General features: G+C 38.4%; 1 protein-coding gene across 1 annotated transcript in view; it reads left to right on the top strand.

Moving 5' to 3' along the window:
- The window catches only part of LOC145407432 (putative glutamate receptor), a 125,636-nt gene extending 103,427 nt beyond the window's left edge, over positions 1 to 22,209 (top strand). Inside the window, exons 9-11 of the mRNA XM_080278360.1 lie at positions 9,820 to 9,919; positions 16,758 to 16,887; positions 22,189 to 22,209. Coding sequence (XP_080134486.1) covers positions 9,820 to 9,919; positions 16,758 to 16,887; positions 22,189 to 22,209 — 251 coding nt within the window. The remainder of the gene's footprint in view (positions 1 to 9,819; positions 9,920 to 16,757; positions 16,888 to 22,188) is intronic.
- The last annotated feature ends 879 nt before the right edge of the window (positions 22,210 to 23,088 follow it).

Raw genomic sequence — 23,088 nt, 5'->3', positions numbered from 1 at the left:
CCACTGCATACTTTTTTTGCTGTGTGGTTAAAATTGCTATCAAATAAAAAAGTTCATTCAATATCTTCCACTGCCACAGTCAGCAGAAAAGAGTTGGTGACCTATTACTCATTGCTGGACATTATCAGTAATACTAATGCCGCATTCCACATGAAACGATGTATACCGTACTAACCAACTCAGGCGTATGACATCTGTATTCTCTTAATATTTTTACCAAAGGCATATTACCTTTCCTTCTTGAATTGCAGTGTCATTTTTTCTTTGTTACTCAATTGACTACTAGAGCCCTCTGCTAAGCTGAATATAATGTTTGTTATTAGCAAAAAATAAATGCAGAAGGATGTCACTGTAATGAATAGGGTTGCCCCATCATTATACAGACATCGTAAATGCTAATCAGTGGCTACCGCTACACTATTTTTATGTTAACTTACGAAAGACACCTCAAAATAAAGCAGATAAATGCACTGCAAGAAATACTCGTATGCTTCACAAGCGTTTGCACAGTGTTTGCGCAGAGTACATTAACGAAAGTGTAACTCTGGTGTTCTATTCCATGTAGTCCTTCTTCCATATATATTATTTATCCATCCTTTCTCTTCCTTTGCACAAACCCCTACAGTCTATGTATGGTGTTATACCAGAAATACTCCCATGCATTCAGTCACAACTTGTCAACACTTCTTTTAGTCAGAGCTGCCCTCCATCACGTACTCCTCCTTTCTTCATGTTGGCTTTGCTGTATATCTTACAAGTTTTTAATAGTAATATGATGCTGTATCCCTTGAATATTATAGTTGCATTCCCCATGCGATCACTCTGTCCAATCATTTTGAATATAATGATCCCAGACACATACTTGTACTATGTTCCACCATCACTTACTGGACGCTCGTTAACCAGTACACTCCAAGGATGTATTGTTTAATTAAGACTTGATATATCCAGAAGATATATTTCAATGTAGAAGATATTTCTCGAACTGTAAGGAGCAAAATATATAATATTAACCCGCCGATCCCTGCTGACTTGTATAATATGTCCGAACTTTTGTCACTGTGACTCCTGTTGATGTATATAAACAAGCCGCTAATGTAAGGTCCGTCATTTGCACATTTTTCAAATTCCGGGCTTGATTTTTGCTACATATACACGGGACACCTTCCTCTACCAGATGCCAAGCAGGGACAATGCCTTACCCCGCATGACCTCCCCCCCCCTCCGCACGCCATTGTCTCAGCAATTCACCTGTTACCAGTGACTTGGCCAGTAAAGACATGTTGCACTACGGTACGAAATTCAAGGTCAGAATGATTCCCCAATTGATGACAATGTGGAGGACAAAGTTTACATAGCATTAGAGGAAGAAGCAGTCAGAAATGATGATCAGGTAATGTTGCCAAAAAGAGAGAGGTACGTTGATGTGTTTGATGAGTGAAACAATGCTTATATCGCCTATATTACTGTGTGAAAACCAATATACTCTTGTATTACTCGTACATATAAATTCGTACCACATAAAAAAATAAATACCGTTTATGATTGGTGTGGAATAGTTACCCCTCTGATAGAACTCGTTTTCTCTGGAGCCTGCCTCATAGAAAACACGTTAAGGTATGAGGTTACTGTTACCTGTATCCTGTATTTTAAATCTCAAGTGAGCGATTTCCCTATGAATTTTTGATGTTTCTCACCAAAAGCGGAGATTTGAGCCAGAAAAAAGTTTTAACAAAACCTGTCAGGATGGGGGGGGGGGGTCAGTGGTGGAAAATCGGTCGGGACCCGGCGGGTTAATTAATACCTTAACTTCAGAGTCTTAGTTAATAGATAAATGGTTAACCCATTTGCGCCCAATGTTCTCAGCATAAGACGGAATGAGCCTTTCTAAAATTTAATAAAGAGAACTCCGGGGTATGGACGTATGAGCTTCGCGGCTGTGATCCAACAGGTGGAGGGCGGTACGCCTAGCACCCTTCCAGCAAAACCTCTCGCACAGGAAATATGGGAGCCAATGGGTTAAATGTAGTTGTCACATTGTCACTGGATTAAAGAGGTCATCTCTCTCTCTCTCTCTCTCTCTCTCTCTCTCTCTATATATATATATATATATATATATATATATATATATATATATATATATATATGTACATATATATATATTATGTGTTCTTACCTACCTAATTGTTCTTACCTATTTGTATCTTTACAGGAATGAGTCAAGTTCGTACTGTCCCGTGTCTTAAACCATATTTATCGTACATATCCTTAAATTTGTGAATTGTTTTGGCACACACTATTTCATTCGGTAGTGCACTCCATTGATAATTTGCTCTGTTTGGGAAACTGAATTTCCTTACGTCTTTATCACCTCTCTTCTTGTGCAGTATTTTGCAGTGTCCTCTTGCTGATGCTTCTCCATATGTTAAGTAATCATTTATGTCTATTTTCTCCTTTCCTGATATGCACTTATATAGCATTATCATGTCACCTCTTTTCCTTCTCTCCTGTAGTGTTGGTAGATTCAGCTTATTTAGTCTTTCTTCGTAGCTTAGGTCCCTTAAGCTTGGTATCCATCTTGTAGCGGCCATTTGAACTTTTTCAATCTTGTCTATGTGCTTTTTGAGATGAGGACTCCAGACTACTGATGCATATTCCAGGGTTAGTCTAATGAATGATGTTATTATCCTTCTTAGCATGTCTTCATTTATGTATTTGAATGCTATTCTCATATTTCCAAGCAGTGTATACATGTTCCATACCTTCTCGCTGATGTGGTCAGCCGGAGATAGTCTGTTATTGATAATCACACCTCGGTCTTTCTCTCTTTCTGATGTGTATAGGGTTTTATTTCCTAACTTTTAATCCCAATCAGGTCTTTTTCCACTTTTACCAAACTTGATTACATGACACTTGTCCACATTGAATTCCATTTGCCATGTACTACTCCATTCATGAAGTTTATTTAATTCTTCTTGTAGTTCTTTACAAGAGTCTGTGTTAGTAATTCTCCTTTGTATTTTTGCATCATCTGCAAACATATTCAGGTAGCTCTCATTTCCAGTGTTACTGTTTATATCATTTATATACACTAAAAACATGATTGGTGCCAGCACTGAACCCTGTGGTACTCCACTAGTCACATCTTTCCATGATGAGTAGTTTCCTCTTAGTACTGTTCTCATTTCTCTTTTTATGAAAAAGTCTTGCATCCAACAAAACAGTTTGCCTCGAATTCCTCCTTGATGGTACAGTTTCCATAAAAGTCTTTGGTGTGGTACTGTGTCAAAGGCTTTCTTGAAATCTAAATAGATACTGTCCACCCATCCTTCCCTTTCCTGTATCGTGTGTGTTACTCTGTCATAGTAGCTCAACAGATTAGTAACACATGATTTTCCTTTTCTGAAACCAAACTGTCTTTCTGTTATCATACTGTGTTCTTCTAGATGATTTACCCAAGCTTTTCTTATAAGCTTTTCTAATACCTTGCTTACAACACTGGTCAGTGATACTGGTCGGTAGTTGAGTGGATTTTGTCTATTTCCTTTCTTGAATAAGGGTACAATATTTGCTTTTTTCCAAATATCAGGTAGTTTACCTTGACTCAAGGATTTCATGAAAATTAAAAATAATGGTTTACTTAACTCCTTTGCAGATTCTCGTAGTACCCAACATGAAATTTCATCAGGACCACTTGCTTTTCCTCTGTCTAATCTACTTAACTCCTCCTGTATTACTTTTTCTGCTATTTGTATATCTGGTAGTATGTGTGGACATGCATGTTCCACATAGTCCCTCTCAAAATTTTTTTCTTCTGTAAAAACTAATTGGAAATTCTTATTTAGTGCTTCACAAATATCTTTCTCTTGTTTATAAGTGATTCCCTCGTCCGTAATTGATTGTATTATATCTTTTACTTTGGTTTTGCTTCTGATATAGCTGTAAAACAGCTTTGGTTGATCACTACTTTTATTTATTATATCCTCCTCAAACTGTTTTTGGGCTTCCCTCCTTATTCTTGTGTAATCGTTTCTTGCCTGTTTGTAATTATTATACGCCCTTTCACTATTACGTCTTCTGTATCTCTTCCACGACAAATCTCTTCTTTCTTTTGATTTTTTACATTCTGTATTGAACCATTTCTGCATTTTCTTATCTGCATTTTTGTGCTGTGGGATGTACTTCTGGACTCCTATTTCATAAAATTCACAGAATTTTTTATATCTATCTATCTATCTATTGCCAGACGCCTCAATCCCGTTTGGGGTGGCCACAAACAAATCGCCTCCAAGTCGCCCTGTCCCCCGCCATTTCACTGCCCTGCTCCCAACTCACACCCCCTTCTCTCATATACCTCTCCACCCCATCCCTCCATCTCATCCTCGGCCTCCCCCTCCCTCTTCCCCCCTCCACCTCACTCACATACACTCTCTTCGTCAGTCTTTCGCCCTCCATCCTCTCCACATGGCCAAACCACCTCAGTGTGTTCCTCATAACGCTTCCTATCACATCCACATCCACACCACAACGCTCCTTTATATCCTCATTCGTCAGCCTGTCTTTCCACGTGACTCCACAGGCTCCTCTGAAATAACTCATTTCCACTGCTCTCACTCTTGACTTGTGTCCTTCCAACAATGTCCAAGCTTCACTTCCGTACGTTAGAGTTGGTATCACAATACTGTCATGTAGTAACTTTTTCACTTCCATGCTCACTTCCCTGTTTCTTATCACTGCTTTCAAGGAACCAGCAACCTTTCTTCCCTGCGGTACCCTTTCAAGCATTTCACCCTCCAAACCTCCATCCTTACTCATCACACTACCCAAATACTTAAACGTACTCACATTTTCCAATTCCTCACCATCTAACCTCGCTGTACATTCACTAACTTCACCTCTCTCAAAGACCATCACTTTACTCTTCCCTACATTCACCTTTAGATTCCGTTTCTTACACACACTCTCAAACTCATCCACCAAGCCTTGCAGCTCCCCTTCGTCTTCACTCAACAACACAGTATCATCTGCAAACAACAGTACAGGGAGTTTCCAAACACTATCCTCTCTCACCAGGGCCACTCCAACATCCACTACCCTACCTTGTACCTCTTTTATTACCCCATCCATGTACAGATTGAACAACCATGGAGACATGACACATCCTTGTTTCAAACCAACTTTCAAAGAGAAAAATTCACTTAGTTCACCATCCACACGCACTGCAGCCTTAGCACCATCGTACATACTCTTCACAGCATTCAACAACTTCCCATCTACTCCATATATTCTTAACACTTTCCACAATCCTTGTCTGTCCACCCTGTCATATGCTTTCTCCAAATCCATGAAAGCCGCATACAACTTCTTTCCCTTCTCTAGAAACTTTTCCACTAAAGATCTAAGAATGAATATCTGATCTACACAACCTCTTCCCTTCCTAAAGCCTCCCTGTTCTTCTCCAACTAATTTCTCTGTTCTTTCTCTAACTCTGTCTATAAGTATCCTACCATACACTTTTTTTTTATATACAGCATTTAAATCTTGTCCTCTAAGCTCATTTTCCCAATCAACTTCTAAGAAATACTTCTTTAGGTCTTGATAATTTCCCTTTTTATAGTTTAGGCTCTTTTTGTAACTGTCATTGCTGTTTACTATGTCATATGCTATCCTGAAGTTATAATTTAGTACTGCATGATCGCTTTTGCCGAGTGGGGAGTGATATATTAAACTGTCAATATCATTTTCTTGCCTAGTAAATATTAGATCTAGCATTGAAGGTACATCAAGTCCTCTTTTTCTGGTGGTTTCCCACACATGTTGCGTTAGGAAGAGCTCTTGTACGAGATCCAGGAGCTTTTGGTCCCAACAGCTTTCTTGGCTAATTATATCTAGTGTATTCCAATTTATATTTGTATTGAAATCCCTAGTTAGTATAATTCTTTCTGATTTCTCTTCCATTTTATATAGTAATGATCTTAAACTCTGAATTGTACTCTCTGCCAGGTCCTCATATTCATCTGTTTCCCATGTGTTTGATCTGGGTGGCATATACAAATTGGCTACAGTTACTTTCCCTTCAGATGTGTTGATCTCTACTGCAATCAGTTCTACTTGTGATGGTATATCTAGTTTTATTTCATTGACTTTTAGATTTTTCTTAGTTAATATTATAATTCCTCCTCCTTTTTTTAAATTTCTGTCTCTTCTCCATATATTGTATTCCTCTAAGTTTGTGTGTGTGTGTGTGTGTGTGTGTGTGTGTGTGTGTGTGTGTGTGTGTGTGTGTGTGTGAATCGGGTATTTAAGATTAGAGACAAGGTGCATTCATGTAAACCAACTGTAAAAATATGAAGTGAAAACTCAGTTGCAGGGTTGAAACTGAATTTCTGCTGCCAAGTAGGGGATCAGTCTTTGAGTCATAGCAACGACACAAGTCAGGTTATCTGCCACAAAGAACCAAATATGGTACTTCAATTTGATGCTCAAGAGCATAAAAACGCTGAGATATGTGTATTAAAACTTGCGAAACACCTAGATATCTAAATTCATGATAATACTGCAGCCTCTTATTCATATTCAAACTCCATAGGTCTCTCTCGGGTGTGTAAGAATTCCGAATCGGACCGAGAATTCCGAATCGGACCGAGAATTTCGAATCGGAGCGAGATTTCTGAATCGGAGCTGCTAGTGACATTTGTTGTCTGTTTTTTGCTAGGAAATATCTCTCAGATATCTTCCTTATCACGTAATGACATTAACTTGTTGGATTTTAGTCATTTCGTCGCATGTTTGGTCTTTTATTTTCACTCATGGAGTCTGGGATATAGGTAAGTTTGAAATATGGGGCTTTTCATCAGTGAGCACTGGTCAGTGAGATTTGAAGATAAATATACAACACGCATTTCCGCTGCACCCCATTCGGTCCGTTGCTGCTGAAGGTATCATTCGGTTGTGATAATCCGTTGCAGATCAGTTCACTGTCCGTAGCTGCATATAAAAATCTCAGGCTCCAGCTATCAAAGTCGACGTTTGTGAAATTTGAAAACTGCCAATTGCCAAACATTGCGTTTTAAGGTCTTCGACAAATAACAACTGGGAATGTGTTATTCAGTTTTTGAAACAACTTGTAAATTGGCAACCCCAGCCTGCCCATTTTTGGGCAAAACATTGATCACTCATATCAAGACAGTAGCCTTTACGAGTAAACACCTTGAAAGAGCCGTGGTGGGAGTAGGTGAATACAGATTGGTTCCAGGATATGAACATTATCGTTTGAAGACGGCTGCAGAAGATTGCCAGAAGTTGTTTACAAAATTTATGCGCAGCACTGGCCGAATGAATGGGAGCCAAGTGACGTTAAGCGATGGACTTCTCTATCTATCTATCTATTGCCAGACGCCTCAATCCCGTTTGGGGTGGCCACAAACAAATCGCCTCCAATTCGCCCTGTCCCCCGCCATTTCACTGCCCTGCTCCCAACTCACACCCCCCTCTCTCATATACCTCTCCCCCCCATCCCTCCATCTCATCCTCGGCCTCCCCCTCCCTCTTCCCCCTCCACCTCACTCACATACACTCTCTTCGTCAGTCTTTCACCCTCCATCCTCTCCACATGGCCAAACCACCATACCCAAAACTCCGTCGGCTGGGAAGAAACCCCATCAGGCTAAATGAAAACGTACAGAGCGCACAATGACGACTTAAAAGAAACTTAAATTATAGAATGAACAATATACTGTTTGTGCAATATATATATATATATATATATATATATATATATATATATATTTCATTTGCAATTGAGAAATGTATTTTATTTGTTGGATGAATACAGCGCATGACAATAAATAACGGGAAATGAATCCCACTGCAAACAACTACACACATAAACAAGTTACATAACACATGGGACCTAAATACAAGTAGTTACAGCCCCACCCGTTTCAAAGTCTAGCTCCGATTCGGAAAAATCAAGTTCCGATTCGGAAATCTAGCTCCGTTTTGGTATTTTTGTTCCGATTCGGAATTCTTACGCACTGGTCTCTCTCTCTCTCTCCCTATGTTTAAGGCAAATGAATTGTTTCGCAGTTCCATGGATTCATCATGCATTTTCTCTTGATCTGCTTTGCACAAGATAGTCGACACAAAAAGGATTCTTCACAAAAGTTGCTTCACGATATCGACCATGTATTTTTAAGCAATAAAATGATAGAAATGATACCAGTCTGTCGGAAACCTAGGCAAGCATTTGTATAAAACAGCAGGATCGGTGACCATGTTTGCAGGACTCTCAGAAAAACATGACTATTAATGAAATATCCTGCGACACTTAAAAACCCACAGACTTGCACAAGATGGAGTTTCTTGGCAGCAACAGTACAAGCGGAATAGACACTAGTTCTGTGAAACTTCAGAAAACAAACAAAAAGAAAACTTAATGTCATGAATATTATGTATCCTTGAGCAAACTGAGGGATGTAGACTCGCTTCTGAAGCTAACCAGTTGGAGTTCAACCTCCTCTACACAGTCCCAAAAGATGAGCACCAAATTCCCTAAATTTCAAGGCACACCTAAACTAACAGCAAAGAACAAGTTCTATGGAAATACAACATAAGTGGTATGTAGTGCTGGGTACCAGAAGTGCTGATATTAAATAATCAGATTCCAGTACTGCATTCACAGTGTCAAAGGTATTTCTAGGTTCGGCCCCTGAGAGGGTTGTGCTACAGTCTGAGGCAGTTTCTAAATATAATTTTTGATATATTGCATACCGTATGGCTATTATATAATCCAAGCATATATCGTGCCCTTTTATTCTCAGGTATTTTTTACACCGAGTAGTTTGCAAGGAAAACCTTAATCCTTTCAGCACGGCAATGTCTTTTGCATTTCAGTTTTGCTTCCACGATGTGATTTTTAATTAGCTCACGAAAGCGTTTTTGATTAAAGGATTTAGTTGTAGTTTTGGTAAACCCCTTCACTACAAAACGTCTTACTTAAACTGAATCTTCTTATAAAACATATACATTTCTGTGTCCAACAACAGTCTGCTTTCAACACTATTTTAAATTGCTGTGCATTATAATTATTGTAAATATATTTAATCCCGCTCTAAATAAACTAACACGTAATATCCCAACATACACTTCAGGTGAATATTTCTCGCAGGGTCTCAGCCTAATATTACTAACATATATATATACCGTTTCCTTACCATGCAACACCTAACTCAGTTACTCGTATACCTATGGGATAATTTTTAACCAGTTTTCATCTTTTATTAACTTCCTCGTGACACTTTTATTACCGGGGTAATTCTTAAATAAACCTTCCTTACACTTTTATTATTGAAGTATATGTTGAAGAAATCGTCACTGCACTCAAACCCTTAATCCAGCAACACCCATTTGTACAGGGTACGTAGCTTCCCACCGCTCACCAGTCGTCCTGCACATCCCGCATATTTCGTTCCTCACCACGCCCGTTTCTTTACCCTTCTCAGACAGGTTCAGGCATAACACAGGTCAAGTGATCGACAAATATGTTTGTTTTGCTGTAAGTTCATGTGTCTCCGCCATACGTTTATTGAAATCTTCACTGCGGTGTTTTTTTTTTTTTTCTTTACTCTGCCACCAGACGAATTTATTTAAGGTAAGAAGAACCTCTGGTAATAAATAAGTACATAAAAATATCTAACGCGTCCATTTGGAAACGTTTGCTCTAAGGTGAATTATATTACCTGGAGGTAGCAATAATAAATAAAAAAGTTCTCTGGTTGAAGGAGGTTCCATTAACTTAGCGATATTTTTATGATTCAGGAAGGTGTGACTTCTACATGGCCCGGAGCTCCTACTTCGTGTACCTAGTGGGTGTCATGGCTAACAAAAACAGTCCTCTCGTCCCTGCCATGAATAACGTGTACGTACCCAGATTTCTGTCATACACTAAGTCCTCATTAGATATCACCCTATCTACCCATCTATCTATCCATATATCTATTTTTATTCCTTTTGGCTGTTAACTTCATTAGCTTTATGATGTAGATTGCAGTCAGGTGTAGTGATCCATCCTCCTGCAGCCAACCCATGTTTCTGGCAGCATCGCTTTCAGGAGCATAGCAGTGTCCTCTTATGTATTTATGTCGAAAATATTTCTTCAGTTCAATGCATTTTCTAATGGATCTAGCCATAGTAATATCTAGAGACCCTATAGCATTGGTACTCAAAGGACGGAATGCGGTCCCAATTCTGAGCACTATGAGCGTTGCTGTGGACCTCAGTTCCTTCTCTGAATATATGTTATCTACATCTTATGCAAGAATTTTAATACTTAGGATTTATGGTTGAATTTCTTTTACAATATGGCTGGAATACTTAGCATTTTATAACGTAATCTGCTTTAAAATTTCTTTAAGAATACTATATCGAAATAGGGCCCATTTCTTGTTACTTTCAGTTTCGGAACTACAGTTACTGATGATCTTTTGGTCTCCCTGATAACTGACCCAAGGGGTAATTAATAACTGTAGCTCATTAATAGTTGATGATTGGACCCATGTTTATGAAAGTGTTTTGCTCTAATCAACCCAAAAATCACCTAAAGTAGTTTATCAAATCTTGGGACATCCTGTATATGCCAGTAAGGGTTTTCATTTGTGCCTCTGCCACAGGAATTTTGTATTACTGGACCTTCAAAGAATGTTATTAAAGAATCAATGCCCTAGAGAGAGAGAGAGAGAGAGAGAGAGAGAGAGAGAGAGAGAGAGAACATAACAACAAAAGAAGAAAGACTAACTGCAGTAGGCCGGTTGGCCCATGCTAGGCAGCTCCTACAAGTGTAACTGAACTACAGGAATGAGATAAGGATGGCAAAGAAGAACGTTCTCCCCCCGCCCTCCAAACCCTCCAGCCGAAGCCAGCAGGAAAAAGTCAGAAGGAACACCACGCAGTACCGGTACAGAAAAACTGGCTTGCACATTTTATAGGAAAATGTGAAAGGAGAAAAACAGACTATCATAGTGTAACATGAAAAGGAAAAAAAAAAAAAAAGAATTAGTACTAGTTATGAGATTTTTTTCTACAGCCACCTCTTGTCATATGCTTATCTTGCCTATGCTTGAAACTCTCAATGGAAGGGGCAGCAAAAACAATAGCAGGTAGCTTATTCCATTCGCCTAGTACTTTACTGCCAAACCAATTTCTACCTATTTCCTTACTAAAACGGGATTTATCTGTTTTGAAATCATTACTTCTAGGTGTATCGTGTATGCTTACTTGATGTACCTTGCTAATATTTCCCTTATTTATTCCTTTCATCCACTTAAGCACCTCAGTTAAGTCTCCCTTACTCTACTCCTTCTAGTGAGTTCAGATTATGTCTTTTTAGTCTGCCTTCGTATGAAAGGTTCTGAACATCAGGTATCATTTTTGTAATTCTTCTCTATACATTTTGTATGGAATTTATATCCTTTCTATACTAAGGACACGTAGTCAAAATGTGGCCTTACTGATGCTAGATTAAGTGGCAATATTACTTTATATATCCTATTGCTTATGCTTCTCTAAATCAATCCAAAGACCCTATTTGCTTTATTTCTCGCATTAATGCACTGTTGCCATGGACTGAGATCTTTACTAATCATAAATCCTAGATCTCTCTCGCATTTCGGTTAACTAATTTCTTGGTTATCTAAGTTGTATTTAGTATCTCCAGTGGTTTTGTCTACGTTAAGTACTTTACATTTGTCAACGTTAAATCCCATTTGCCAAGTTTTAGACCATTTGGACAGTGTATCGAGGTCCTATTGTAAGTTAAGGCATTCTACAGTCGAGTTAATGATACACCCTATTTTTATGTCATCGGCAAATTTGCTAATACTGCTAGTGATCCCTAAGCCTAGATCATATTTATAATAAATAACATGGGACCGAGTACTGATCGCTGTGGTTAACTGATAAATGCTAATCAGTAAGCCGACTTTGTTCCATTTATTAATACACTCTGCTTTCGTCCTTCAGCCTGGATTCAATCCATTTTAGGATATCGTCGTCTATACCGTGTGCTCAAACCTTTCCATCTAGCGTTTTATGTGAGACCCTATCAAAAGCTTTACTAAAGTCCAGACAAATAATATCATAAGCTTTATCCCTATTTACTGTCTCATATACTTCCGAGAAGATTAACAGGTTTGTGAGGCAGGATCAATTTGCCCGAATCTGCGCTCAATTTCATGTGTAAGTTTAAATCTTCCAGAGTTATCCCTAATTTCCCCAAACTGATTCTTGCATAAATACTATTGACGTTAGGCTTCTTGGACGACAGTTCGACGCTGCTGTTTTATAGCCCTTTTCAACAATGGGCACTCCGTTTGCGGTCTTCCACGCCCCTGGAAATTCTCCTGAATTAAAAGAATAATTAAATAATGTTAAAAGTGGCTGACATAACTCTCCTTTGGCTTCTTTTATAATGTTTGCATATATATATATATATATATATATATATATATATATATATATATATATCATCCGGACCAGGCGATCTTTGAAGAGATAACTTATTAATTTCTTTCAATACGTCCTCCTTAGTCATGGTTTTTATACTAAGAATAGTGTCTTGAGGAACCAGGTCTAGATACTCCTTGGTAAATACTGATACGAAATAATATTTAGGATAGAGCACATTCCTTTATCGTCACTGATAATGTTACCTGATTCTGTTCAGAAAGGTCCTATCCTGTCTTTATTTTTCGTGCGGTAAATTTAGAAAAAACAGTTGCGATTTTCTTTTGATTCACTAGCAACTTTTATTCCATAATCTCGCTTTGCTCTCAGTATCTCCCTCTTCACTTTACTGTTCAAAATCGCGTACCGGTTACGTAAGAGTTCCTCTTCACTTTTTACTTTTCTGTATATTCCTTTCCTTTGGCCTGTGAGAGATTTTAATCTCTTGTTTAACCATCTTGGTCCTGACATTCGTTCAAAACGGTTTTGAAGGGACATATCTATCTTGGCCTCTGTATATTTATTAACACATTATAATTCTCATTGACCGAACGGCTGCTTGGTACCGTACATGAGCAAATCTCCTTTACCTGAACTACACGCCCACCAATAGCTTGTCCTTAAGACCTGAGCTTCCCCAGTGACCTGGCTTACATTCCCACCCATTTCCTGTCCCTCACTTATGACCTGGGGTTCCCACTGACCTGGCTGTCCCTTAAGTAACTTGTCCCCCCATTGATTACGGTTCTAAAATAAACTCTTGATCCATCAAAATTTCCTAGACGAAAATAAGGAACGGTCAAGTGGTTTTCAGAACAGAGAAATCAAATTAATTTGAACTTAATTTCTTCATTATCGTTTTTACCAAGTCGCCCACCAACTTCTATATCGCTAATGACTTTTTCTTTATTAGATTAAACCTAATCTAGTATATCATTACCTTTGGTGGGCTTCCTTGTATACTGATAAAGGAAATTATCCTGTATTACCTCAAGAAAGTCCTCTGACTCTACATCCCTCATCTGATTTTGCCAATCTATCCTTGGCAGGTTTAGGTCCCCTACAATTATTACTAAGCTGGACTGTGACACTTTCCTAATTTCCTCCTAAAGGTATTTTCGATCTGCTCTACTTAATTTTGGAGATCTGTAAATAGCTCAAAAGACTAATTTCTCCCTGTTGTTACCAATTTCAACCCAGACACTTTCAGTGTCCCTATTTACTTTAATGTTGGATTTAATGTAATTGCTTAATGAATCCTTTGCATAAATAGCTACCCTCCCTCTTTCTTCGCAGACGGTTTGACACTAAAATATTTAGATCTTTATCTGATATTTGCTAAAAATTCTCAAGTGTCTGTATTCATCCAAGTTTCACTAATAACGGCGATGTATAATTTCTCTGTACAAAGGAAAGCTCTCAGTTCATCCATTTTATTACATAAACTTCTGATGTTCGCGAAGTTTATTACTTTGAGATTTACCCTTTTATTTTGTCTATAACTGGGGAACTTCTTACACAACTAACACAACAGTTTTCGTACTATCATTCATGGCTCATCTGTCATCGTTTGTTCTGTCCTCTATCATGGCCTGCTCATTTTGAGGTGCTTGAGTGGATGTATCTACGCTAATGACTAAACTGTTCTCAGTATCTTTGCAAGTCTCGATGCATCTATCCAAACCTGATGATAATAATTTCAGACTTGAATTGTTACACCTTCCTGTACTTCTTACTTTCAAATTCGAAAAAAAAAAAACTCTGGATCCCTGTCTGTCATTCTAGCTATAACACTAACTCTCTGCCTACTGAGTCCCATCGCAACTATACATGGCACTCCGTCCTTAAAACCGGTCCCAGCTGTCTATGAGAGGTATTGCATCAACTTTGTAATACCTTTGAAGACGGCAGTTATAACCTATCGCCCTGCTCAACCATTCCCTCCCAATCCCCCTCCTAGGCAAAACACCGAGTGCAACAGGGGTCCCTTCCCTCTCCCTAACCTTCTCCAACATATCCTTGCACTACTGCCACAGCACCTCACTCATACGCCTAATGGTATCGTTGCCTCCTACACTGAGGCAGACAGTGGGTTTGTCTTCACTGTCCTTCACGATATTTGAAATTTTTCGTAACACATACCCACCCTGACCCCTCGGAAGACACACATATTTTAGTGAGTGGCGTATACACTGCTCTGTTTAGATATCTTACCTGGGAGTCTTCAACAATGACAACATTTTTCTTACCTTTCTTGATCTCAGGATTTCTATAGCAAGTACTCTCGTCATCCTCTTCCTCCACTTCCCTCAATGCCTTCCCTTCACATTCGTCACATAATATGTCGAATACATTTGTGGTTTTGTCTCCTGTTGTTTCTTGAGCATGAACTTTGTTGCACCTTTGTGAACGAGTGTCCAACCTTCAGCCTTTTCCTTTCTCTCATCCAAGATCTCCAACAATTTCCTCATTTGTGACTTCTCCTTCCTGAGAACTTGTATCTCCCTTTTTAATTTGAGAAGTTCTTCCTTTAACTCAAGGTAGTCTTCCTCAAAACTTGCAGTGAGGACACAACCTTCGTAGAGGAAGCCATCAAGCACACAAATACTAGAACACACTTGTACAACATTACCACAGATCACTAGAACACACTAGCACATCACAATCACAGGTCCCTACAACACACAAGCACAACAATATCACAGGTCTCTAGAACATCACTATCAGGTGTCACTGCAACACATTAGCACATTACTATAACAGGTCACTAATTCGTTGACAATTCTCACAACAGAGTACAGCTAGGCAAATTAGGAACGCCAGGAGACGTCTGAACAGACTGACCTCAGGTGAGCAACTGAGACTGACCTCAGATGAGCAACTGGGAGAGAGAGAGAGAGAGAGAGAGAGAGAGAGAGAGAGAGAGAGAGAGAATGATGTCTTAATGTGGCAAGAATGAACTAAAGAGTCTGCGCTTATATGAAGTTGTTAGTAAACTGGCAGAGCCTTAAAGTGTGGATGTTACCGTTTGTGGGATGGAGCAGGTAATTATAAAGGCACAGGTGATATTATACTGGGTATCAGGTGTAATTCTTAAGACACTCATGATGGTTCTCCTGCATTTCTGATTCTCTTTCCTGTTGTTTCTCGAGGCTAACAATGTCATTTAAAACAGTGAGATAAAACTTACACATTTTCACTTCGATTCTACATTTTAATCTTGCTCTTGTTAAATTCGGACGGTTTTCAGCACCATATGAGAATCATTTCAAATTGGCGCATTCACAAACTCAGGAGGTGCAGTGATTGCGTTGTTATTTAATTCGGCACTCGGTCAACTACTCCCTGCTCGCACGGCCATATATTTTCTAAAATCTCTTCCATAATATTTAGTAATGATGAGTATATAAATTCTTCAGTACTGTAATGTTTGGTCATTATACCAGTTTTCTAAATATGATCTACTAAGTAAAATACTGTACTGCAGAACAGTTATTAGAATGCAAAAAACGGCAAGTGGTCTATTGGCATTCTTGCTGCATGTTTAATTTGAAACGCTTTACATTTAGTTATCTGTGAGCGTAATGTTTCATCTGGCAAATGCTAAAGGGAATGTACCGACTATACGTTATCTCTCTCTCTCTGTGTGTGTGTTTATATATATATATATATATATATATATATATATATATATATATATATATATATAAACGCATTTCTGAAGCCGAAATCATACGAAGGCGAAGCCGCCAACGGAAATCTCAAGTACCAATGTTTCCAGAAAGACAACAATAAAACTTTGAACGGGTGTGTGCGTTCAGTCTTTATCTGATTCCTATAAATATTTTGCATCCAAACGCCTTCATGTTAGTATTATATATAGACATATATGTCTGAAAGTGTTATTTGATTAATATTGTAAGACATGGCTTGGAATATAAGTAATCGGTTTTAAGTTATCAGGTGAAGATTGACAAGTTTTGGGAGTTTGTGAATGCTCCTATTGTAAAGGTGAGATGAAAACTTCACGGAAGATCCTCACTGCTAAATATCCTTCTTTAGCTGCATGTGATCGTCCGACAGCAGCAAAAATAGAATTCACGTTATATCATCATAGTACAAAAAAGTTAGGTGACGATGCTGATTAATGTGCCGCTTATTACGATGGGAAAGATTGTCAGTGATAATTATGATGATCAGTGAAGATGATGATGATGATGATGCGATCATCCTGATGGTGCTAAATTGTTGGACAGGTTTGAAGATGTGGTGGAGGCTGGTCTGTTCGAGAAATGGGCGCTGTATTCCCAGCCCAACACCACCTCGTGCATCAACACTCCCAGTGTCTTCACTGTCACCGCCGTCCTTTCACTCAGTAACTTATGGGTACGTAAAAAAAAAAAAAAAAAAAAAATTATTCACCTGCTTCACTGACAGAAGTCTCCTTTTAGTCCCGTACATTGTTTGGCAATACCACATGCACAGTTAAAAAGTGATAGCAGATAAATATCATTTTCTTTTAGTTATTTATTTTTTCAGAGTGCTACACATTTCGGAGTCTCATGAAGATTTATTTTTTAAACTGTGTAACTTTTTTCCCGGGGAAATAAGTACAATATCTTAAAATATGTGTGAATAGACGTTAGACCAACCTTATGGGCACATTCAACTCTACTACCTAATTTAATCTCTCTCTCTCTCTCTCTCTCTCTCTCTCTCTCTCTCTCTCTCTCTCTCAGACTAGCAGTCGAGACGCATAAATAAATATAATATATATATATATATATATATATATATATATATATATATATATATATATATATATATATATATAATTCTTGTGGTAGGTGGGGGCCCCCACCATCCACTCACTCAATGTGGTGCTGCTCTCGGGTGTCTGCCCTGTCCTCTCCTCCATCCTTGTTTCCTTCCATCCTCTTCTGTCTTTTTTTTCCTTCATTTCTTTTCTCTTCCTTCTGCCTAGGGGTGACTTTACACTCCCTCTTCTATCTTTCATTCCTTCATTCTTTCCTCTCCCTTCTGCCTGTGGGTGACTCTACACTGAGTGACAAGCCAAATGGTTTCCTGTACACCAGGAAACCATTTACTATGCTGGGTGGTAACCATATAACCAAATTTTGGCACCTGGTGGTTTAGTGGGTAATTATTGTGCTCCAGTCGGATTGAACTGGTGAAGGTTTATATCCAGGGGATAACTGGGCTTTATTGCTCATATAATGCCACTCAGGGATGAGTGAGGCTGGTCACTCTCATCTTAAATGTCAGAACCAACTGCCTAGCCCCGGGCTTCTACGCTCCTCATGGGGCAACGTAGGATTGGATGATGGACATATATATATATATATATATATATATATATACATAGATAAATAGATTGATAGATAGATAGACAGATATTTATATATATCTATATATACAGTATATGTATATATATATATATATATATATATATATATATATATATATATATATATATATATGTATATACATTGATAGATAGATAGATAGATAGATAGATACAGTATACGAGTAGAGAGAGAGAGAGAGAGAGAGAGAGACCCTGCGGTACAGTGGTAGAATGTGCGTTTCGTACACGGGTGAGCCAGGGTTCGCGCCCCGCTGGGGTAATAAACTTTGGGAGTGCTCACCCGGCCACGTACTGCATTGGCGGACACAAGGGGTGCTGTGGTTGAACCAATGTCGCTTACTATAAAGTATGTTTGCACCCAGTCGGCTTGCGCGGGCCGATTACACTTGGTTCAAACTACACACACATCCAAAGCCACTCTAACACAACAATTACACTTACAAGCACTTCTCACCCTACATACAATCTCTACCAGGCAGCCTAAGCCACTTGGTAAAGATACATTGGCTGTATCTCCCGATTTCGGTCGGAATAGGCCGGTCCTGCAATGGATACTCAAACGGCTGATAATGATATATATATATATATATATATATATATATATATATATATATATATATGTAGCAACCGTGGTTCAGTTGGTTAGATCGCCTCACTCTGACTGAAGGGTTGGAGGATCCAATCCACCCAAGGGTCATTGGTAGACATCAGGAAGGGCATCCGGTCATAAAATGCTATATGCTCCAGCCCAAAAGTCGTCTACCCAGGGGCAACGCCTTAGCCCTTCGGGGATACCGGGCGTAAAACCAAATTATATATATATATATATATATATATATATATATATATATATATATATATATATATATATATATATAGAGGCGTATCACGATAATCGACGATTAAAAAGCCGACAATTTGCTTTATCTACAGTATATTACACAACAGACGACATAGCCTGAAAACTATTTTGTTGTGCTTCGCTTTCTTCGTTCTTCCGACTTCAACAATTTGAATTGTTTGCAGCTCAGTTCATGCATTTTTCAACACGCGAGATCACAAAGCAAGGTTTCCCCTTCCATCATCATCACCATCATTGCCTTACATCAACCGATAATATCGCGATGGGCCCATATTTGCGCCGAAATTTCATTCCAATTGCGTCTCCACTGCTAATCTGAGAGAGAGAGAGAGAGAGAGAGAGAGAGAGAGAGAGAGAGAGAGAGAGAGAGAAGAAGAAGAAGAGGAGGAGGAGGATAAGAAGAGAGGATAACTGCATTAGGCAAACTGGCCCATGCTAGGCAGCTCCTAAAAGAGTAACTGGAGTACTAGAGTGAGACAATGATATCAAAAAAGAAATCTCTCCTCCCCCCCCCCAACCCACTAACTAAAGCCAGCAGGAAAAAGTCAGAAGGAATATCACGCAGTATAGAGAAACTGGCGTGGACGTTTTATAAGATGGTTTGAAAAGAGAATAAGAGAATATCATTGTGTAGCCTGGAGAGGAAAAATAATGAATTAGTACTGGTTACAAGGTTTTGTTTTTTCTGTGTATCATACCCATCCCTTTATTTGTCATATGCTTATCTAACGTGTGCTTGAAACTTTCAATGGAAGGGGCAGCAACATTACTAGGCAGCTTATTCCACTCGTCTGCTACTCTATTGCCAAACTAATTTCTACCTATTTCCTTACTGAAACGGAATTTATCTAGTTTCAGATCAGAACTTGTAGTTGTATCCTGTATGCTCACTTGAAGTACCTTGCTAATATCTATCTTATTTATCCCCTTCATCCATTTAAACACCTCGATGAGTGCCCCCTTACTCTACATTTCTCTAGTGAGTACAGATGTAGTCTTTTTAGTTTGTCGTCATACAAAAAGTTCCGAATAGAATGTATCATTTTTGTCATTCTTCTTTGTACATTCTCTAACGAATTTATATCCATTCTGTAGTATGGACACCAAATTTGCACGGCGTATTCTAAATGTGACCTTACTAATGCTAGATATAGTTTCAATATTACTTTTGAAATCCTATTGCTCACGCTTCACGAAATATATCCTAGGACCCTATTTGCTTTATTTTTCATATTAATACCCTGTTGCCTTGGTTTGAGGTCTTTACTAACCATAACTCCTAGCTCTCTCTTGGATTCCTTTTTTCTTACTTCTTTGTTACATGAGTTGTATTTAGTAGCTCCAGTGGTCTTGCCTACGTTAAGTACTTTGCATGTTTCAACGTTAAATTCCATTTGCCAAGTTTTAGACCATTTGAACAGTACGTCAAGGTCCTTTTAAAAGTTAAGGCACTCGTCAGTCGAGTTAATGATACGCCCTATTTTTGTATCGTCGGGCGAATTTGCTAATACTGCTAGTGATTCCAAAGTCTAGATCATTTATATATACAATAAATAATAAGAGTCCAAGTACTGATCCCTGTGTTTCGCAGCTAGTTACTAATCTCCAGTCTGACTTAGCTCCATTTATTAATGCTCTCTGCTTTCGTCTGTTCAGTCAGGCTTCCATCCATTTAAGAAATCGCTGTCTATACAGTGTGCTAGAACCTTTTTAATTAGCTTTTTGTGTGAGACCCTATCATAAGCCTTATCAAAGTTCAGATAAAATAATATCGCAAGCTTTATCGCTACCTACCGTCTCACTGACCTCCAAGAAGAATGACAGCAAGTTTGTGAGGCAGAATCGCCCTTGCCTGAATCCTTGTTGACTTTCGTTTATAAGATTAAATCTTTCTAAGGGTTCCCTAATGTTATTTGCCAAAATTGGCTCTAGCATTTTTCCTACTGTAGACGTAAGACTTATCGGACAATAATTCGGCGCAGCTGCTTTATCACCTTTTTTTTTTCTTTCTTTCTTTTTTAATGGGCACCACGTTTGCTGTCTTCCACGCCTCTGGAACTTCTCCTGAATTTGAAAAATCATTCAATAATGTTAAAAGTGGCTGACATAACTCTTCTCTGGTTCCCTTCATCATTTTTGCATATACAGTATATCGTCCGGATATGGCGATTTTTGAAGTTTTAACTTTTTTTTTTTTCAATACGTCATCCTTACTAATGTTTTTTTTTTTTTTACTAAGAATATTTTCCGTGTTATCGTCGGATATTTGCTGCTTGAGGGACCAGGTTGATATTTTCCTTGGTAAATACTGATACGATATGATTATTTAGGATAGAGCTCATGACTTTATTTTCATTCGTAATGTTACCTGAATCTGTTTTGAGAGGTCCTATCCTATCTTTATTTTTAGTACTGTACAGTACATTTAGTAAATACCCTTGGGATTTTCTTTCGATTCACTAGCAACCTTAATTTCATAACCTCGCTATGCCTTCCGTATCTCCCTCTTTACTTCTCTATTCAAAATCTCGTACCGGTTACGTAAGTATTCCTCTCCACGTTTTTATTTTTCTATATATTCCTTTCCTTTAGTCTATGAATTGTTTTAATCTGTTGTATAATCATTTTCGTTCTGAATTATTCGTTCTAAACGGTTTTGAAGGGATATATCTATCTTGGCCTATGTGTATTTTATTTACTAACTCACATTTCTCTCTGGCTGAATAGCTGCTTGGTACCGAACCTGAATTAATCTCCATATCCTGAACTATACTCCCACTTTTACCCTGTCCCTCACCTATGACCTGACCTTCCCCAGTAATCTGGCATACATTCCCACCCTTTTCCTGCCCCTCTCCTATGACCTGGGGTTCCTCAATGTCCTGGCTCTCCCTAAAGTACCTAGTCTCCCCATGGAATACAATTCTAAGGCAAGCGCTTAATCAATTAAAATCTCCTTGACGAAAATTAGGAATGGTTGAGGGATTTTCAGAACAACAAACTTTCCAAATATTTTTGAACTTAATTTCTTGATGATCACTTTTACGAAGTTGTCCACCAACTCCTATATCACTAATGACATTTTCTTTATTAGATAAATCCATATCTACTGTAGTATATTGTTACCTCTGATTGGCTTCCTGATAAACTGATAAAGGAAATTATCCTATACTACCCCTAGAAATTACTCTGACCCTGCATCCCCCATCTGATTTTGCCAACGTATCCTTGGTAGGTTCAGATCCCCCTACAGTTATTACTAAAGTGGACTCTGACGCTTTTCAATTTACCCCCAAAGGTATTTACTATCTACTCTAATTATGGAGATGTAGAAATAGCTCTTAAGACTAATTTCTCCTTGTCTTTACTAATTTCAATCCAGACACTTTCCGTGTCTTTATACAGGTATACTTTAACTTTGTCTTTATTGTGACAGTTTGATGAATCCCTTACATAAATAGCTACCCTACCCCCTTCCTTCACAGACGATTTGACACAAACATATTATTACTCTTTATTTGATATTTTACTAAAAATTCTCGAGTGTCTGTATTCATCCAAGTTTCACTAATAATGGCAATGTCCATTTTCCCTGTACAAACTAAAGCCTTCAGTTAATCCATTTTATTATGTAAACTCCTACTCTTTGTGTAGTAGATTTTCAGATTATTACGAGTAGTTATACCTCTACTTTGGGATTTACTTTTCTTGTTAATAACTAGGAAACTGATTACTAATATGACAATTATTTGTAGTGTCCTCTTTCATCGCCTGCTTAACTTGAGGTGCCTGAGTGGATGTATCTGCATTAATGGTTAAATCGTTGTTCTTACTTTTACAAATGTTGCTGCATTTATTCAAACTTGATGACAGTGATTTCTGAGTGGATTTGCTGCAACTTCCTGTACATCTATTTCTCCTCCCCCCCCAAAAAAAAAGAAAAAAAAATCTGACTCCCTATCAATCATTCTAGCAAAAACAGTAACTCCTTGCCTACTAAGATGAGCCCCATCCCAACTCTACATGGCTCTCTGTCCATATAACCGGTCCCAGCTGTCCTTGGAAGGTACTGCATTAACTTTGCAATACCTCTGAATGCAGCAAATAAAACCTATTGCCCAGCTCAACCATTCCCTCATCCCCCTCCTAGACAAAACACCGAGGACTGCAGGAGTCCCTCCCTTCTTCCTAAATTTCTCCAACATATCCTTGTACTGCTGCCACAGTATCTCACTTCTGTGTCTACCAATATCTTTGCTTCCTACACTAAGGCAGACAGTGAGTTTGTCTCCACTATCCTTCACGATATTTGAATTTTATCTGACACATTACCCAC

The sequence above is a fragment of the Coenobita brevimanus genome, chromosome 8, assembly GCF_032717465.1.
Source record: "Coenobita brevimanus isolate Jiangsu-jjx chromosome 8, ASM3271746v2, whole genome shotgun sequence".
NCBI classification, from domain to species: domain Eukaryota; kingdom Metazoa; phylum Arthropoda; class Malacostraca; order Decapoda; family Coenobitidae; genus Coenobita; species Coenobita brevimanus.
The sequence above is the reverse complement of the archived record's forward strand: the minus strand, read 5'-3'. Positions and strand labels throughout refer to the sequence as shown.